The 20,736-nt window shown below is 39.7% G+C and overlaps 1 protein-coding gene across 2 annotated transcripts in view; it reads right to left on the bottom strand.

Annotated features, from left to right (window-relative positions):
- Window positions 1–6,228: 6,228 nt before the first annotated feature.
- The window catches only part of RNF130 (ring finger protein 130), a 105,891-nt gene continuing 91,383 nt past the window's right edge, over window positions 6,229–20,736 (bottom strand). Inside the window, exons 6-9 of one of the 2 annotated variants that reach the window (XM_053566595.1) lie at window positions 19,022–19,118; window positions 17,355–17,559; window positions 13,879–13,972; window positions 6,229–6,408 (exon numbers count right to left, since the gene is read on the bottom strand). In XM_053566595.1, coding sequence (XP_053422570.1) covers window positions 6,393–6,408; window positions 13,879–13,972; window positions 17,355–17,559; window positions 19,022–19,118 — 412 coding nt within the window. In that variant the 3' untranslated portion in view covers window positions 6,229–6,392. The remainder of the gene's footprint in view (window positions 6,409–13,878; window positions 13,973–17,354; window positions 17,560–19,021; window positions 19,119–20,736) is intronic. The other variant, XM_053566596.1, reaches the window with a different exon arrangement.

Genomic DNA, 20,736 nt, shown 5'->3' with positions numbered 1-20,736 from the left:
GCTTTTATTTGTAGATCTGACTTCTTACTTGATAGCATCATGGCCCATCAAGAAGTAATTGCATTTTGATGCTGATCCTATCTTTGGTTCTAAGAAACAAAGATCTACACTTTTAATGTGCACGTACATACAAAATGCACCGCTTTCATGGTCACTGAGAACTCATTACAACATGAAAACGTAATGATGTCAGTTAAGTCTCAAAGCCACAAAACAGCAGGTTCAAATTTCAAGGCCTGATGACAAATCTTCCCTCAGACTGATGGGAAGCCTCATCTATTAATTCACTCATTTCACTTTTTACCTCTTGCAAAAAATCTGCTCCTGAATAGTACATATTATTTTTTAAAAAGTTTTACTTAATGGTAGGACTTGAAATAATGAGAAAAGAGTAAATGTATATTAAATTAGTTGAAAGTTACACTGTCATTAAAAGTCCTATGTTTCCTGATGTGTTCCAACATCTTCTGATGACTGCTGATGAAGGAAAATGACTCAATATAAATAAGAAGGAAGGAAAAAAGTAGAATTGCTTTGACTTCCACTAGGATGAAATTAGGTGGAAAGGAATTATACTATTAATTTATGAGACTACTGCCAGAAGAAAATATTTTGTACTGAGGAAAATGTCAGCACAATGGAGTCCACTAAAGAGAACAAGGTCAAAGGTACACAGCCAACCTCTAGCCCTTCCAGTTGGCAGGTAATATCAGATCTTCCCTGCTTAGCCTCCCATAGTGCTAGGATTATAGGCCTGAACGACTGTACCGGATGTATGTACCAGCTCAGAAAGAGAAGATTTGAACAATATAACAATTAGATCTACCAGACGGCTACAGAATACTCCATCCAATGATAGAATATATGTGCTTCAGTGCACATGGAACATTCTCCAGGACAGACCATATGTTAGGTCATAAAAGAAGCCTCAATAAATCTAAAGTGACTGAAGTTGTACAAAGTATGTTCTCCAAACAATGAATGAAATTTAGAATGAAATTGGAAATTTATAAATATAAAGGGAAATTTGGGAAATTCACAAATATATGAAATTGGAACAACATACTCCTAAATAACTAATGAGTCAAAGAAGAAGTCATAAAGGAAACTAGAGATGAATGAAATAAAAATCATGATAGAGGCCAGCCACAGTGGCTCACACCTGTAATCCTGTGCTTTAGGAGGCCCAGGTGGGAAGACTGCTTGAGGCCAGAAGTTCATGACCAGCCTGGGCAACATAGTGACATCCCATCTCTACAAAAAATGAAAAAAGAAATAGCTGGGCATGATGTCGCACATGCCTGTAGTCCTAACTACTTGGGAAGCAGAGGTGAGAAGATTGCTTGAGCCCAGGAGTTTGAGGTTACATTGAGCTATGCTATTGTACCACTGCACTCTAGCCTACGTGACAAAGAGAGAGACTCTGTCTCTAAAAACCAACCAACCAACCAAACTATAAAACCCCATAGAATATCTAAATTTATGAATGGGTGAAATAAAACTTAGAGAGAAATTGAGAGCTATAAACACCAATATTAAAAAAGAAGAAAGAAGGCTGGGTGGAGTGACTCACACCTGTACTCCCTAGCATTCTGGGAAGGTAAGGCAGGAGAATTGCTTGAAGTCAGAGGTGTAAAACCAGGCTGGCCAGTATAGTGAGATCCTATCTTTGTAAAAAGTTAAAAAAAAATGAGCTAGGCATGGTGGCACGAGCTATAGTTCCACCTATTCAGGAGGCTAAAGGAGGAGGATTACTTAAGCCTAGAAGAGTTTTGAGATTTCAGTGAGCTATGATTGCATCACTGCTCTCCAACCCAGGCAACACAGCAAGACCCTGTCTCAACAAAACAGAAACCAAAATAAATAACCCCCCCCCCCAAGGACTTCTACCTAACAAATGCAAACATTGTAACCCAATCATTTGTACCCTTATATTAATTTGAAATTTAAAGAAAAGAGTAAAGTTTTATGCCCTGTAAAAAATAGAGAAACACCCAAATAGAGAAAAAGTTGATTGAAAACTAATCTTTTTTTTTTTTTAAGAGACAGAGTCTCACTTTGTTACTCTTGGTAGAGTGCTGTGGCGTCACAGCTCACAGCAACCTTCAGTTCTTGGGCTTAGGTGATTCTCTTGCCTCAGCCTCCTGAGTAGCTGGGACTACAGGTGCTTGCCACAATGCCTGGTTGTTTTTTTTTTTGTTGTTGCAGTTTGGCCAGGGCCGGGTTTGAACCTGCCACCCTTGGTATATGAGGCCAGTGCCCTACTCACTGAGCCACAGGCACCGCCCCTGAAAACTAATCTTAAAACAAGTAAGAGAAAGAAAATAAAGATCTGAGTAAAAACTAATGAAATAAGAGAATAGAAAAGGGAGAAAAATCAATGGAACCAAAAGCTGGTTCATTGAAAAAAAAAATCAACAAAATTGAAAAACCTTTCAGCTAGAATGACAAAGAAAAAAATTACTAAAGATAGGAATGAAAAAAGGAACGTTACTACATACATTACAGAAATAAATGAAATATAAGGGTTCTATGGACAAGTATATGCCAAAAATTAGATAACCCAGATGAAATGAATAAATTCCTAAAGACACAACTACCAACCAGACCAAAATACTTCCCACGAAGAAAAGCCCAGGACCAGAGAGCTTCCAAACATCTATAGAAGACTCAACACTGATTCGTCTTAAATTCTTCTAAAAACAGAAGAGGAAAGAACACTTCGTAATTCATTATCTATGTATGAAACCAGCATTATAAGGACATCACAAGAAAATTACCGACCAACATCCCTTATAATATAAATGCAAAAATCCACAGTAGGGGGCGGCATCTGTGGCTCAAAGGAGTAGGGTACCAGCCCCGGCCAAAAACTGCAAAAAACAAAAAAAAATCTACAGTAAAATACCAGCAAACTGAATCCAGCAACATATACAAAGGATTACACACTACACCAAGTGAAATTTATCCCAATATTGCTTCAATGTTAGAAACCAATGTAATATACTGTATTAATAGATTAAAAACACAATTGATAAAGGGTAAAACCTACAGGTCATCTCAATAGACACAGAAAAAGCATTTGACAAAATCCAAAACTCTTGATAAAAACAAGGCCAGGCACAGTGGTTCACAACTGTTATCCTAGCACTTTGGGAGCTAAGGCAGGAAGATGATTTGAGATCAGGAGTTTGGGACCAGCCTGGGCAACACGATGAGTTCCTGTTTTTACAAAATATAAATAAAGTAGCCAGATGTGGTGACATGTGCCTGTAGTTCCAACTACTTGGGAGGAAGGAATCACTTGAATCCAGGAGTCTGAGGTTACAGTGAGCTATGATCAGGCCACTGTAACAACTGTGCAACAGTTGGGCAACAGAGTGAGACCCTTTCCCTAAAAACAAACAAACAAACAAAAAAAAAAACCCAACAACAACAAAAAAACAACAAAAAAACAAAACCCAAAAATAGATAAATAAAACAAAATAAAATAATCCAGCCAGCAAGCCAGGAATAGAAGGTAACTTTCTCAATTTGATAAAGGGCATCTGATCTATGAAAATTCCAACAGCTAACTTTGTAAAATTGGTGGTGACAGACTGAAAGCTTTCCCCCCAAGATCATTAGACATGTATGTCTGTTTGTACCAAACTCAACAATCTACTCTCTGAGATCCTAACCAGGGACAATTAAGCAAGATAAAGAAATAAAAAGGCATCCAGACTGGAAAGGAAGGACAAAAACCATCTCTGTTTGCAATTGACACAGTCTTACGTATAGAAAATCCTAAGAAACCCACTAACAAAGATTAGAGCAAGGTTGCAGGATAGAATATCAATGTATTAAAACCAATCATATTTCTACAGAAATTAAACAAATAAATGGAAAGGCGTGCCATGTTTACGAACTGGAAGGCTAGATACTGTTGAGATGGTAATGCTACCTAAAACAATCTATAGATTCAATGCAATCCCTATAAAATCCCAACTGGCTAAAATTCATACAGAAAAGTGACACTAAACAATTAAAACAAACTTGAAAAAGAACAACGTTGGAGAACTCACAGTTCCGGATTTCAAAACTTGACTACAAAGCAATAGTAATCAATATCATATGGCACTGGGACAAAAATAGAGATCAAAGGAATAGAGTCTGGAAATAAACGCACATGTTACGCTCACCTGGTGTTCACTAAATGTGCCAAGGCCATCTGATGGGGCAAGAAGTCTCTGCAGCACATGGTGCTGGGAAAACTAAATATCTGCATGAGAAGAATGAAGCTGGGCCCCACCTCAAGCTGTACAACAAATAGCAAATTCAAAATGGATAAAAGATCTAATTCTAAGAGATAAAACTATACAGTGCTCACAAGTTTTTGTGAACTAAATAATTTTTTTAGATATGACATCTAAAGCACAAGCAACCAATGAAAAAATATACATCTCTGACGCCATCAAAATTTAAAACTTGCTTTAAATGACAGTACTGAGGAAGTGAATAGTTTATAGAATGGGAGAAAATATTTGCAAATCATCTATTTGATAAGTGCTTAGAATCTGGAATATACAAAGAACTTTTATAATTCCACAAAAAAGACAAATAGTCTAATTTTAAAATGGGCAAAACACTGGAATAGTTAGTTCTCCAAAAATACTAACGGTCAACATCCACATGAAAAGATGCTCAACACCAGTAGTGATTAAGATAACGCATATTAAAAACACAATGAGTAACTACTTTACACCAATTAGATGTCTGTAACAAAAAAGACAGTCACCAGTGTTATGGAGAATGTGGGGGAAACTGTAACCCTCCTATATTCTTGGTGGGAATGAGAAATTGTATAGCTGCTTTGGAGAACATGTTGGCAGTTTCTGAAAAAGCTAAACATATAGTTAAAAAATGTGATCCAGTAACTCCATTTCCAAGAATAGTCAAGATAAGTGAAAAGAGACGTTCACTTCAAAATTTGAACACGCACTCATAGCAGCATTATCCATAATAGCTAACAGATGAATGAATGGGAAAAATGTGGTGCATTCATACTACGAAGTATTATTCAGCCACAAAAAGGAATGAAGCAATGATGAATGGTAGGATGTGGATGAACCCTGAACACATTATGCTAAGTCAAAGGGGCCAGGTACAAACTCCTCATATTATATGATTTTATTTACCTGAAATGCTGAAAAGAGGCAAATCTGCAGAGATCGCAGAGCAGATTTCCAAGTTTGGGGGGTGTGGCAGGGGTTAGCTATTATTGATGGCTATGAGGTTTCCATTTGGGATGATGAAAATATTCTAGAATTAAGGGTGATGGCTGCACAATCTTGTGAATGTACTAAAAACCACTTAAATGTATACTTTAAAAGGGTAAATTTTATGGTATATGAATTATATTTCAATGAAAAAATCCCATTCAATCCTCCACTGATTTGACTACTGCAGTGAATCCCCACCCCATTTTCAAAAGGAATATTTTCTTATCCCTTAGGTATGCTGATGTAGAAGGTAAAGAATTCTCTGCTTATACTCTGGTTTCTCTTCAGATCACATACATCTTTCACCTTTTACTAAAGAATTCTGTGCTTACAACGTTTACAAATACTGAAATCCTGCAAGCATACAATTCAATGTAACAAAATATTTCAACACTTTCCTCATTAATCAAGCAAAAAGTGATTCATTTACACATGTAAAACTGCTTTCACCCACTCAATGTTTTTTGAATCTGCTGTTAAGAGAATACTGTATGGACTAAATAACAACAACAACAAAAAAAAAACCTCAGACAGATCTAATTTATTACTAATTAGTATATATTTTAGAAAACCTTTTTTACACACATCCCTTCATTCCACAAATATTTACTGAGCACTTACTATTCACAAAGCACTGTGCTAGGTGAGCGGGACACATGGGCGAGGTCTCTGCTGCTGTGGGGCTGGCAGATCCACCACACACCAAGGAAGAAACAAATTACCACAGAGTCAGCGTCCACCTTGAAGAAGACATGACGCCAGCGGGGGCATTACTATGCAGGGTGTGTGTGCTTTCATGGCCTGTTCTGGTTACAAGCCGATGTGGAAATACCAACAGAAACTGGGTCGCCGTTCCTGTCGTGGGGAGCTACGAGCACATTCTGTCTTGGAAACACGCACAAGTGAAATCTGGGTAGGCCATCTCCAAATCAGCCCAGAAAACACATAATACTCAACAGCACAGTCTTTTTATTATTTATTTCTTTTAATACAAAGCTTTGGCATTAGCAATTTTATGAAAAAATAAAATGTACTAAAAATAAATGCTGTGTGGCATGATTGGTAAATGATGCACAAAAATAGGTTCTTTTTTCCTTCAAGGCAATCAGTCAGAAAGCAGTTTTCTTCTCTTCAAAACCATTCTACCCTACGGAACAAAAGGAAAAAAGAAGTCATGAATTAGTTAAAAGTTAGTTGTCAACGTTTTAAAGTAACAGAGCAACGGGCCTAACTGGCTGTCCCTGACTATTTCCCAGCCTCTTCTGGTGAAGGCAGTAAGCCACTGGCGTGTTCCTGCAGTCAGCAACTTCAGGTCTGCAGTTAAGCGCTCAGTTGTGTGGGAAGTGTTTCAATACTCCAGAAAGAATGCAGGGAAAAGTACAGGCTAATGGCATCTTGTTTAAATATACAGGGACAATTACCACACAGGTCACAACTTTCTACATGCCTCAACACACGTTCTAAGTGCTGAGTGTCTGGAGTCTACAGCTGTCATCCCTGTCTACCATCCAAAGACGATGTTATCACTTATGCTGACGTAACAGTCGAAGAGCACAGACTCCAGGAATTTTTGGCTCTCTCCTAGGAATTCTCCACATCTTCGAGGGGTGTGCGTGTTTCTATCCCTATGCCAGATGCTAACAGTGCCTAAAATCTTGGGGAAAGTCAGCATGCTGCAAGCCCTGGCACTGTGAGGCTGCCTGGCTTGCTGATCCCTGGGACTTGTGCTCATTTTTGTGGTTCCCTGTCTGTCACACATCTCTCTTCTCTTGCTGAGATCCAGATCTGTGCTTCAAGCCGCTCAATCTCGGAACATCAGGTGTCCTCTAGCATCCCTTACTTTCCTGTCCTCCCATCAACTCCGTATTTTTCCCTAACCTAGCTTACTGTCTCCAGTCTCTACCACTTTAAAGCAGTTTCCTGGCCACTAGGATATAACCCATTGTTAACAAGAATAAAGTCCAAATTCTGTAGTCTACCACTGTCTGCAGTAGATACATCAAACCATACAACTCCCAGATCCTGCTCCACTCTGTCCTTACTTTGTGCCCTAATTATGTCCAGCCTGGTTCCTAACTCATTCCCTCCATGAAGCCTTTTTCAATTCCCCAAAGCAACAGCAGCAGTTCCTCTGGGTGTGACAGAGCAGTGTGCTGTGTGCCCCCTTCAGCACATGTGCCCTGCACACAGCACCAGGCTCCAGCAGGGAAGGCCAGGCTCCCAAGGGCTTTAGTCCTATGAGCCCAGAACCTGGCACAGGCTCAGGAAATGGCATCTAAATGAATGAGAGGGAGTTGCTCAATGTTTTTGAAAAAGCTCTGGTATGGCTTGGTGCCCGTAGCACAGTGGTTACAGCGCCAGCCATATACACCGAGGGTGGTGGGTTTGAACCTAGCCTAGGCCAACTAAACAACTGCAACAAAAAAATAGCTGGGTGTTGTGGTGGGCGCCTGTAGTCCCAGCTACTTGGGAGGCTGAGGCAAGAGAATCACTTAAGCCCAAGAGTTTGAGTTTGCTCTAAGCTGTGATGCCCTGCACTCTACTGAGGGCAACATAATGAGACTCTGTCTCAAAAAAAAAAAAAAAAAAAGAAAAAGCTCTGGTATGAAGGATGTTTAAAACGACTTCATGTAAGATTTTTTTTTAGGGATGATCAAGTTTTAAAATATACTTTATTTTTAATCTAAGAAATCATACACTCATGGAGCCATAACATTAAAGTTATTCTGAAAAGCAAAATATGGCCACTGCCAAAAACAGCTGAGAAGTCCAATGAAAGGTCACTGTTGCCTTTAATGCTTGTTTTGGATCACAGTTTTAGAAAACCAAATTTGTCTCCTTTAATCACATCATTTGGAACCATCTCAAATGGCTCTCTGTAGTAGCCAAAGGCAAGCAGTATAAAGGAAAAAGCTGGAACCCGAAGTATTGGGTAAAATTCCAATGCCCTTCTTCCTACAGCATCTCTCAGGAGTCGCTCAATCACTCCAAGCCAATGTTTATTCCTGTGTGTGTGTGTACATATATATGTGTGTGTATATATATATACACATATATATACATATCTCATACTCAGAGTGACTAAAAGGAGAAATAAATACTAAGAGAAAAAAGAAGATTCATGATCCAGCAGTATCAGTATATATCTCAAATAGAGGTTAAATTTAAATCCTTGCTGGAAATGCCATAAGAAAGGAAGTCTCAGAAAAATAAAAGCAATCGACAGGTACTAATGTGAGCAAAAGACTAAAAATTCAGTATCTTTAGACCAATGTCTCAAACCAAAGGATACAAACTATTAATGGTGTATAAGTCAAAGTATGAGTTCATAACTAGTATTAACGACAAAAACAAAGTACAGAGTAAATTATACAGAGAATACTGCATGAAGTAAAGGAAATAGCTGTGAAATTTCTGCTTCAGTTATGCCTGGGAGTACTGGGTCACAATGTAAAATTTATCTCTTACAGTGGGAGAGCCACTGGAAGAGAACTCAACCCTTCTCCCTGGCTCTGATCCCTCCTAGGAAAGAACAATCCAAGAGGGAGCTTTAGAATTGGAAGGAGTCTTAGAGATTCCTCTTCATGTGCAACAGCTCTAGCCTTGCAGCTTCTGTCTGAATCACAAGTCCTGGCAAGCTCACTAGCTTTCAAAGCAGCCCATGTAAAGATGGATAAGTCTCACTGGCAAAAAATTATTTTTTATATTAAGTGGAAGTCCACCTCCCTGAAGATATCTCCAGGGCTCCAGAACTACAGCATAAGAATCACCCTCAGGGGTGGTGCCTGTGGCTCAGTGAGTAGGGTGCCAGCTTCATATACCGAGGGTGGAGGGTTTAAACCTGGCCCTGGCCAAACTGCAACAAAAAAATAGTCGGGCGTTGTGGCAGGTGCCTGTAGTCCCAGCTACTCAGGAGGCTAAGGCAAGAGAATCGCCTAAGCCCAAGAGCTGGAGGTTGTGACGCCCTGGCACAAAGTGACAAAGTAAAACAACAAAAAAATCACCCTCGGCACACACTGACCAGCCAGCTTGTGCCACTGTGAGTGTTGAACAAGGCAGTGTAGGCAAAAGCCAAGTGCAGGAGCAAGCTCAAGGTCGGTACTCCGTGAGTAGTAGCTATTCTCATCTTTAGGAGTCCTCCAAACATCTGGGAACAGCTATCACATCACCTCAGTCCCCTCTAAGCTGAGCATCCTCAAGACATCAAATGATGATGTTTTTAGATCCTTTTGTATTAAGATGTGGTAATCTGTCAATGTTCCTCTTAAAAAGAGCTCTGAACAGAATAATACAGAAACAACAAGCAGAGAGTAAAATAGACACTTCTTTTTCTTTCTTTTTTTTTAGAGACAGAGCTTCAAGCCGTCGCCCTGGGTTATTGTGGTGTCACAGCTCACAGTAACCTCCAACTCCTGGGCTCAAGGGATTCTCCTACCTCCACCTCCCAAGTAGCTGGGACTAAGGCACCTGCCACAACACCTGGCTATTTTTTTTGGTTGCAGCCGTCATTGTTGTTTGACAGGCCCGGGCTGGATTTGAACCCGCCAGCTCAGGTGTATGTGGCTGGTGCCTTAGCCGCTTGAGCCACAGGCGCCGAGCCAAAATAGACACTTCAATTCCTTGAACTAGTCTATACGTTTCTCCTACTACACCTGAAGGAGGACAGCGAATCAGGAACACTGGTGGGGCGACCTACGCCCAGGGCTCTGGACCTCAGTTGTGCTTTAGGAGTATTTGTTCCAGTTACTTCATCACATTAACCACATCAGATTCATTTCCTCCTGCCAAGATTGTTCTGAATTTTGAATGCTTGGTCTATAAGACTCTACAAATTTTAGGACATAATTTCTATGAATCAGAATCTAGAAACTGGAAAAGGGCTTTAGGGTTAACTAGTCAAACTTCATACTCAGCTTAAAATCTCTCCTGCATCATCCATGGATTAGTTTCTCAAATAATGAAAATATTTAGTTTCTTATATTGGGTAAAAAATAGAGTGAAAAGGCTGGTAAGTGGAATTTCACAAGGGTTGTATGAGTAAAAAAGTAAAGCAACCTTAGGAACCGTTGTTCAATAACCTTGCTTAGGTGGGTAACTAAGAAACAGCGGTATGAGAAGTTAAAACATAAATATATTTACCTTGCATTTACTTGCTTCTTTGACTACCATCTGTCTATATTTTCAAAGTCTCAATATTCAACAGATTTGTTTGCAGTGTTAAAAAAATTTAGTGTACAATTAGTCACAGTTGAGTATTTAAATAAATAGTATTTCATCATAACAGAAGGGCAGTGACTCCAAACACATGGCCATTTATTGGCCTTCTGACCACAGTCAGCAGCATGAGGCCCTGGGTAAATGGACGCAGCAAGGGAGCAGGGGAAAGGGCAGGGGTCTTGCACCCCTTGCTGGCCAAGCCCTGTGCAGTCAGCAATCTACTCAGTTCAGGGGGAACCTAAGCTAACTGGTAAAAAATTATTTTTTACATAAGTGGAAAAACCTGAAGATATCTCCAGGGCTCCAGAACTATAGCATAAGAATCACCCTCGGCACACACTGGCCAGCCGACCTTGGTTGTATTAAACAAGGCAGTGTGGGTGAAAAGCCCGGATGCTTGGCTGCATCTTGCATCCCACATGCCTGGCTTGCATCCTGCCCAGAGGGTTTCACAAGCAACTAGACTGGGTCAGTGGCTTGCTGAAATTGTACTTACTATGCAAGATCAGTGACTAGTATCACTGTCAGAAAAATAAACTATTCAAGTAGGTTATAAGCACAGAAGTGAAGTTCATTAACAATTTTCAGATAATTAAAATGCCAAAAGGTGGAAGCTGTTTATATATGAGACTATTTTTCAAACGGATGAGGTTACCCAGAAAACTAAACTAGGGCAATTATAATGGGAAAAAAATAAAAGATCTTATTTTGGCTATAAGTTCCTTGGTAAATGTAGGCAAAAAGAGAAATAAGATAGATTTCAGAAGATTCATAATGAAGAATAACTGCAAATTTGCTAGAAAAAAACTCTTCTCTGGAATTAAATCACATAGGAATTTTTATCAACATTTTTGAGAAACAGACATCGGGTAAGAGAGACTATTATCTTTTCTATTATCCTGCACAATAAAAATGGCCTTTAAAAAACTAAATAATTCATGTTACTGTTAAAAATCAACACACAAAAGGATACATTGAAAATTAATACCCAAAATTATTTTTTCCCCTGAATTCTACCTTTAGACAATCACCATTAATATTCTGGTGACCATTCTCTCATGCACCACTATGCGTGTATATATACACACACATGCACACACACTCTCTCTCATGAATATTGTCCTTCAGAGTGGTTTCAACTAAAGGTACAGAAATCATATCCAAATGAACAACCACAAAACCAACCCACTAGAAGGCTAATGAGAGAAGGGCTGGGCTAAGCCATGGATCTCATACCTATGATGTGGCTCTGAATCATGCAGACACCCATGCATGGACTGGAAATGTCGTGGCCCAGGCACTCTGCTTTGCAGTAGGCAATGTGTCTACTGAGCATTCTCCAAGATACTTGATGCATGGACTGAGCATCTGGGAGATTCTGAGGGGGAGCCAGGCAACCATTTAATTTGCTTGTGTGGGTCATCACTCATCTGTGAAGTTCCTATGAAATGGGTCAAATCATGACCCAGCCTGGTGGGTCAGTACAGCAGTGAGAGAGAGCGGTGGTCACAGGTGGAATGGATATTTCCTTCTGAACTGAGGTTTGAACCACTGGTACTCACAGAGCTCCTGTGGTTCTATATCCCATTTCATGAAAGAAATTAAATTCATTTGCCAAACCTTAAAGGTAGATGGCCATCTTATTCACAGAACTTTGACAGAATCTCTGTAGCATGGGTTTGGCTAACATTTATTGAGCACTTATTATGTACCAGGCACTGTGCTAAGCACTTTATATGCTAATCCTCACAATGAGGGCAACCCTGCCATTACCTGTTTTATGGATGACTGAAGTGAATGTCAGATAATAACTTCCCAGGTCTCAAAACTGAAAAATGGAGGGAACAGGAGACAAAGCCAGGTATGTTGACCCTCAGGTCTGCTGTGTTGGAAGGAAACTACATTAGGTGGCCCACCAGAGGTGGCTAGTGTCTACCCGCAGGATGAGACTACTCATCTGAGCAGTGGAGAGTGCCAGCTGGCTATGACACTCACCTGGTCACGGGTCACTTCTTGTAAGTCTCTGGCAACAGATCACTAAAAGTGGAGATAACCTGCCCATTGTTTCTATTGCTAGACAATGGCAGTCAACTAAATCAAATACACGAGCCTGTTTGGTTATTATTCATCAATTAAAGTGTCAGCACATAACTGAATATAGTGAGCACATGAATTCTACCAGTACCAACTTAGGTTCAAATTTAGCCAGTAACCCAGGGTTGCTTTCATCTTTAATTGGTTTTCCTAAAAACTGGTAAAAGAAAAGACTGAATAATATCCTGAAGTAAATGCCAGAATTTAAAACAAAACAAAATAAAAAACCTTTTCTCCATCTTATCCCTGTGGAAAGCTACTCTTAAAAAATCAATGCATCAAAATAGACCTTCACAGTCATCTAGCCCAATTTTCTATCCTCTGGAAAACATGACACCAGCTTCTGCCTGCATTCCTAATCCTGGGCCCTCCCCGCAGGAAATCACCCCACTAGTAAGTAGCTTCCCTGATGGCTGTTCTTTCTTTAACTTAGGTGAAACTTGCCTTCTTGAAGCCTCCCTTTGGAGATGGAGTTTATAATTATTTTCTCTGCCCCCAATAGTCCTCCTCTTCCCAATATTTAGAAGCAGCACATCTTCCTGATTGTTTCTTCCTGTAGGCCAAACACCCAAGGCAGTGGGGGACCTGGACCACAGTGAGGGTGCCAGGGCCCCGCCAAAAGCTGATGGGTAAACTTCAGATAAGATCTGATGAGCAAAAGTAAAGCAGGGCTGTTCCTGGCAATGACAAAGACACTGACATTCTTTTTTCTTTGAGACAGAGTTTTGTTATATCACCCTCGGTAGAGTGCCGTGGTGTCACAGCTCACGGCAACCTCAAACTCTTGGGTTTAAGCAATTCTCTTGCCTCAGCCTCCCAAGTAGCTGGGACTATCGGCGCCCACCACAACGCCAGGCTATTTTTTTGTTGCAGCTGTCATTGTTGTTTAGCTGGCCAGGGTCAGGCTCGAACCTGGCAGCCTTGGTGCATGTGGCTGGCACCATAACCACTGTGCTATGGGCACTGAGCCAACACTGACATTCTCTACGCACAGACTAGACTGGTTTCCTTGGCATCTATATAACATTGTTGATTCATTCTAAACTTGTGATTAATGAAAACCTCTGGATCTTTTCTCAAATGATCTATTCCGATTGAACAAAGTAAATTCCCAATCTGTGTAACTGACTGAAAATATATGTTCATAAATAAATATATGAAATAAATTATTTTGCTAGATATGATCCCATCAGAACCAGTATTAAATTGGGAAAAATTCAATTCTTGCTATGCTCCTGAAAATCACTGTATGTGTTTGCTTGGGATCATCTGGCACATGCAATCCAACAAACAATTTGTTACTTACTCATTAGCATTCAAGCTAGCTGTGGCTCTGATGATCATGTAGCAGAGCGTGAGAGCACTGAGGAGGCCAAAGCTGGCAATAATAAACCATTCTTCTGTTGACAAAGGAAAGGGAGGAAATCACTCTGGGGAGAAGGTTTAAGTCAAATCGATGTCAACATTTCCCTCAAATGCAACGAAGCAGACGTCAACGGAGGTGTAAGCCAAGACTGGCCCAAGGAAGTGCAGCAGGAGGAGGTTTGCCAGAGAGCTACTAACTGGAGAAGGTTAGTGGACATGGTGAAGACAGCTGCAAGGGAGAAAGGAAAGCAAGGCCCAACCACGTCTTCCAGTTTAGGCGCTGAGGTCTGTGAGTGTGGCCACCCAAAAGTGTGCAGTAAAAATATGTCCATAAAGTTGCACATGGACACAGTTTGTTTCCATGGTTGATTTAAATAACAGTAAAGTACTAACCATTCATGTAACCTTCATTTCTTCTTTATACTGCTATTTCTGCACAGTTCTACCGCTCTTTCTTAGAAAAAGGCTCAGAGATACATGGAGCAGTGGTTCTCTAAGGTTCTATGGGTGTATCCATGGCTTATGCTCTTCTATCACATGTGAAGGTTAAGGTTATAATATTTACATAAAAAGGATACCTCACTGGTATCCACCCAGCTAGGAAGCAGCCCTGGTTGTTCTGGCTTTGATAAGCAGGAGGAGGAAGAGCAGTGACTGACAAGGTGCTTGGTCCACCAAAGAGTCAAAAATCTCTGGTACATGGAAATCCATGGATTTCTGCCTAGTCTGTCTGTCTTTCTCTCCTTCCAGATATTTCTCTTAACTTTTCAGAGCCTGAATTGACTATACTGTTAAGGTGACATTTTAAAAATAGTATTTATTGAGAATCTCAAAAATAATCTGAGAACCAATCAGACTTCCTAAAAAGTCTTAACTATAAAATATTTCTTAGCATAAAAAAAAAAATTCCTAGCATAGAGACTGGCTAGGGCTGGCTTAACAAAGTATTACACAGCAAAATTACTTATACAGGATGGCCACAAAGTTCATGTGCAATTTAAACAGACAACTACTTTTTTTTTTTTGCAGTTTTTGGCCAGGGTTGGATTTGAACCTGCCACCCCCGGCATATGGGGCCAGTGCCCTACTCCTTTGAGCCACAGGTGCCGCCCTAGACAACTATTTTTTAAATAGACAACTATTTTAAATTGAACATGAACTTTATGGCAACCCTGTACATGTGCAAGACGGCAGAAAGAAGAAATTATTTGTATGTGGAATGTCAAATGTTTATAGGCAAAAGCTGTCTATAGCCTGTGTTTCTTAATCTGGGTTCCACAAATCCTAAAACTGCACACAAAATTGTGTGAGCATAGGCATTTTTTTTTACTAGAAAAAGGTTATTGTACCTTTATGACATTTTAAAGGTAGTGACCTTTGAAAGGCCAAGAGGAACTGGTGTTCAGGATTCCAAGATGCTGAGTCTCTTCTATGAGCTTTCTCCACCCACCTTGGTTTATATTATTAAAACGGTTAGTAAACTTTCTATTTTTAGATTACAACACATCCACTGCCTCCTAGATTACACATTTCCTCATCAATAGACTGAAGTTTTTTATATAATCAAAATGAATATGCAAGAATACATATGAGATCCACCATTTTTACCTGTAATATTTTTAAAGTTAGGGTATACAAGCCTTCAATAAAATCAGATGAGTGGTCATAAACATCATGGAACTGAACACAGCATTTTAGCTTTTTTTAATTCTTAGAAACTTTTATACATGATATGCAGACTAACTTTCAGAACTTGAATATGTTTATGTTTCCGAATTCTGAATATACCATCCCATATTTGTGTGTCTTGTGTGTGAGATTTCAGTTTTCAAAACTAGTAACCAAAAAGAAGTAAACATCATTATAATTATAACCAGTATGCCCGGACGCATTTTAGCAGCCAGGCTTGGCCACCTCTGTCCTTCCAGTACCTCCACTTAGCACAGTGCCTTGTACACAGCAGGTGCTGGTCAAATGCATTGTGGTTCTATAGGGTTACAGGGCCTTGAGGGAAAAGCAGAGGTAGCTTTGGCCTAGTTTAATTACATGAATTTTATTTATTAACATCATGTGTTAATTATGATAAACATGATTATGATTCATTGGTATATGAAGTATGTTTCTATAGTAAATATAATGGTACTTAATGTAGAATTAGTAGGTGCTCAATAAATGTATGATAAATGAAGGGCCTAAAATAACTAATTAGTAAACAGTTTTTGTCTCCTCTATTACCACAAGATCAATTTATAAAAACCTAGACCATAAAACCTAAATACCAAAGTAGAAAAACCATGAAATGCTGTTAAGTCATTGATAAATAGTAAGAAGTGAGTCAAACTATTTTCAATCAATACTTTTACCTACTTCATAACTGAATGAAGATTCTGAGTTCAGATAGATGATAGAATAAAACCTGGGAAATAGTTTTCTAGTAATTTATAGCTGGTTAAAAACAAGAATACTCCACAATTGAACCGACTGCTCGCGTCTTAATGCGCAAAGGGAAAACATTTGGTAACCACTCTTATATGCTTCACTGACACCCTGAGTTCAGGAGCGTCCCATCAGCTTCAGGGCTTAGAGCTCTAGGCAGGCAGCAGCATGTACTGGGAAAGGCAGCACCAAAATGGCAATAAGGAAGGGGTGAGAGCTTGTTAGATGAAAATAACACATAGAGAACGGAACTGAAGGGAAGAGCTGGCTTGCTATGGGGTGAACGTCTACAATGCCCACACGCACATTGCCCACGCACACCACGCACACTTAGAAGGCCATCAAAACCCTCGACGCACTTCCTTTTTTTTGTCACCAGTTCATCAGGCAAGATGCTCCTAACCGGCCCAGAACATTTTTTGAGGCAGATTACCTTTTGGCTTTTCTCCTGCCACATGTATAATTATACCAAAGTTAAGTACTGAGAGATCAAATGTCCATAAAAACTACAAAATAAAATGAGCAACAGGCAGTCTCAACTGTTTCTGGAGAAATGAGTTTTTAGATTCAAATTCTAGATGAGTTTTTTGCTCAGTTGCCTGCAGTGTGGGAGATGGAGAGTGCGGGTGCTCAGTTACACTACACACCAGAGAGGCGCTGAGGGCTCATGTGACATGCCATCGTCTCCCTTTAAAATGCCTGTTGATAATCCCATGATTTCAAAAGAAGGTTCATGCAACAGCAACTAAGACAAACCTCTGAACGACTACTCATCAAATGCAGCTGTTCCTATTATTTACCCACAAATACGCAAGTTCCTTATTATAAAGAAAGTTTCATTATTACAGGTCGTTTTTAACAGAAGTACACAAACTGAGCCCCAGGCCCAGGTGATCACCTCACCTCTCCTCTTGACAGGGCTCATGTGCTTGACACAAGCATTAACGCCACCCTGGGCCTGAGCAGAGGGTCCCCACTTACTTGTTACTGCAATGTTGATTTCTCCTGTTCTAGGAGTGAGTTCCCCATCCTGAGGAAGAGGTGATATCCCCGAAGTTCGAAGTGGCTCAAGGCCAAGAGAGCTGTCACTGGCGAGGTCACCTAGGGCTGACCTTCGGTTAACTGCCTGGGTTCTGGTGAGCCTCTCCATATCAAATGCTACGTTGTCAGTACATGGCATATTTGGCTGCAAAATATTTCCAGATTAACAATAACTGTAAGAATAACAAATTGGTTTATAAAACTCTTAAATGTTTGACATTCTATTGCAAAGACTTCACTAAGTCTCTCCCATGAGATTTCCTCTTCATTTCTCTGTCCATCTACCTACTCTTTCTAGCCTCACCCAACAGTTCAAAAGGAATAGGCAATCTCCTCCTAAAAATGGTACAAAGGAAAACCAAAATCCACTGCAGATCTAAGAAAAGTGGCTACTGCATCTTTATAAAGAAATGACACGGTACACAGGCAGAGGGAGTCATAACATAATTATAAAGCTGACAAACATTCAGTTTAAAAAACAGTGAAATATATTACTTCAGTTAGCATTAAATGTTTATGCTGAGGAACAGCAAGTAATATGAAATATCATTTCATCACTTCTCTGTAATACCCACTTATCTGATAGTCAATCTGAAATATTTTCTACCTTTATATTTTTATTTTTTTGAGACAGGGTCTCACTTGGTCACCCTGGGCAAGAGTGCTAGGGCATCACAGCTCACAGCAACCTCAAACTCTTAGGCTCAAGTGATCCTCTTGCCTCAGCCTCCTAAGTAGCTGGGACTATAGGCGCCTGCCATAATACCAGCTAATTTTTCTATTTCTAGTAGAGACGGGGTCTTGCTTCTGTTCAGGCTGGTTTCCAACTCCTGAGCTCAAGCAATCCACCTGCCTTGGCCTCCCAGAGTGTTAGGATTACAGGCGTGAGCCACCATCCCTGGCCAGTATCTTCTACCTTTAAATACAAGGAAAGCACACAACCAAGAGTAGATCAAACTAAGAAAACTATTTGTTTCAAAACCTAAGCACCTCGTTCTGAAGGAGATATACAGAGCTGCTTGGGGCCAAAGTCTACCAATTAAAAAGTGAGTACAACATTCTTTCAGTTTAACAACGTGGATGTTTGGTTTCCCTAGCAATCACAGACAGGATATGAGAAGCAGAGCTACAAAGAGTATCTAAGAAGAGTTTATATCAATGGTCTCAACCTTCCTAATGCTGCGACCCTTTAATGTGGTTCCTCATGTTGTGGTGACCCCCAACCATATAGTTTAATATTATGCCAAATGTAGGAAAGATTACTAGTTGACCAGAGTCAAGATTCTAGATCCTATTATTTTTTCAAGATATTAGAAGTGAAGGAAAATAATACCCTTCTTTCTATGTCAGTCCTCCACTTCACACTCACCACCCAGGAGAAGCACACCTGTAAGAGTGGACTAGTAGAGTTATTTATCATATCTTTTAGGAGTTCCCTGAGATGGGTTAGAGAGAGACTTTTAAGCAATCTAGAAGAAAGGCACGGCAAAGCAAGTCTGCTTTCTTGTGAGAGGTAACCATGCCTTCTTTTATGCCAAATGTGTTAAAAGTTGCATTACACTAAGATATAGTACCACACGAAAGTAGTAACAAAAGATGAAACATACCACAATTCCCAGGGCCTTCAATATATTAAGTTTGCACATAGGACAGGTACAATGTTCACTAAGCCAGGGATCCACACAGGATTTGTGAAAAACATGCCTATGAAATAATGGAGAATGATATTACAAATTATACACTGAAAAACGATTACAGCAAACAAAAAGAATCGGAACTTTAGTCTGTTTTCTCCTCTTTCAAGACCAATTCGTAAGTCCGAAGAGATAAATTTATTGAGGATTTATAAAAATATAACTGGGAGAAAACCTCCCGAGCCAAACCCATACTATCAACAGCACTGTGAAAAGACTGATAAGTAGGATTTGATTGCTTATACTTTTTCTTTCACTAAATTTCAAAAGAGACTTCAGAAACCTTAAAAAATGTACATGTATTAAGAATGAAGAAAATTACACCTTAAAAATCAGTTATTTTCTACAATAGCTAGCATAGAAAAAATGGAATTTGGAAAGATATTAAATGAGGATTAAGTCAAAAGAGTTCTCTGCATAATTAATAGTTTCATAAAATCCTAATTTTGGGGGGTGTGGAGGGTCAGGGTCTTGCTCTGTTGCCCAGGCTTGAGTGCTGTGTTATAATTGTAGTTCCCTACAAACTTGGACCCCTGGGCTCAAGTGATCCTCTCGTCAGCCTCCCAAGAATGTAGCACACTACCATGTCTGGCTAAGTTTTCTTATTCTTGGAAGAGAAGGGGTCTTGCTATGTTGCCCAGGCTGGTCTCAAATTTCTGACCTCAAGCAATCTTCCCACGTCAGCCTCCCAAAGTGCTGGAATTACTGGCATGAACTATCCCACCCAGCAGGAATCCCATTTAAATATCATTTAAAACATTTTAAAAAAACTTCTAAGCAATACACATTGAATATTTGTAAGCTACAGAGCAGTTGGAATTATTTAAGGAGTGAACTGTGCCTAGAATCAAATGACACTTAGCTAGCAATTTTCAGCTGAAATGTTAAAGGGAGAAGATAAGTGATTTTCTCTTTTTTTTTTAGAAAAGCAGAAAATCATATCCTCATGGCTGGAAATAAGTCAGTCATGGGGGGGGGGGGTTTGCAGTCTAAGAAAAAAAAATTGGCCCTTCTGAAGGGAGAAAAGACGTTAAGGGAGCTGCAGAAATTATTCCTCAAGCCCAAGCACTTGTGCAAAGCACCTTTCAGAAGCTGTAAATAAAGCCTGATGAAATCCTGGAGTCCTGGCCTAACAGGAAGAGGGTGGGTGCCAGGACATTCAGGGCAGCGTTGGAAGAAACACTGTATGTGGGTTTGGGATAAAAGAAAATTTTAAAATGACACCAAATAGAACCATGGTATACCTTAAGAACTTGCTAATTTATAAATTAATTCTTATTCATAGCTGTTATAAATGCAGTTTTGACTTAAAGAAGAGGAAACAGTTTTTACTGGCGTTTGACATAAACATCCACACTCACAGCTCTAGCCTGAACAGTATACACGCACCCACCTATCACCACTTGAAGGCCTTATATACTACTTTCTTTGGGGACAGGAACAAAGGTGCTGAAAAATGGACTTATCAATCTAGTCTTAAACTTAGAGTTAATACAATTAACCAGAACCATCATCCCTGCAAGCTTTTATTTAAACCTTGAGGTTTTACTTAAGGAGTGGAATGCCATCAGTCTGTAGGGGAGATCTAAATTTATTGAGTATGCAGAAAGTGTTACTGGAGCCACATG

This window comes from Nycticebus coucang, chromosome 17, assembly GCF_027406575.1.
Source record: "Nycticebus coucang isolate mNycCou1 chromosome 17, mNycCou1.pri, whole genome shotgun sequence".
Lineage (NCBI taxonomy): Eukaryota > Metazoa > Chordata > Mammalia > Primates > Lorisidae > Nycticebus > Nycticebus coucang.
The sequence above is the reverse complement of the archived record's forward strand: the minus strand, read 5'-3'. Positions and strand labels throughout refer to the sequence as shown.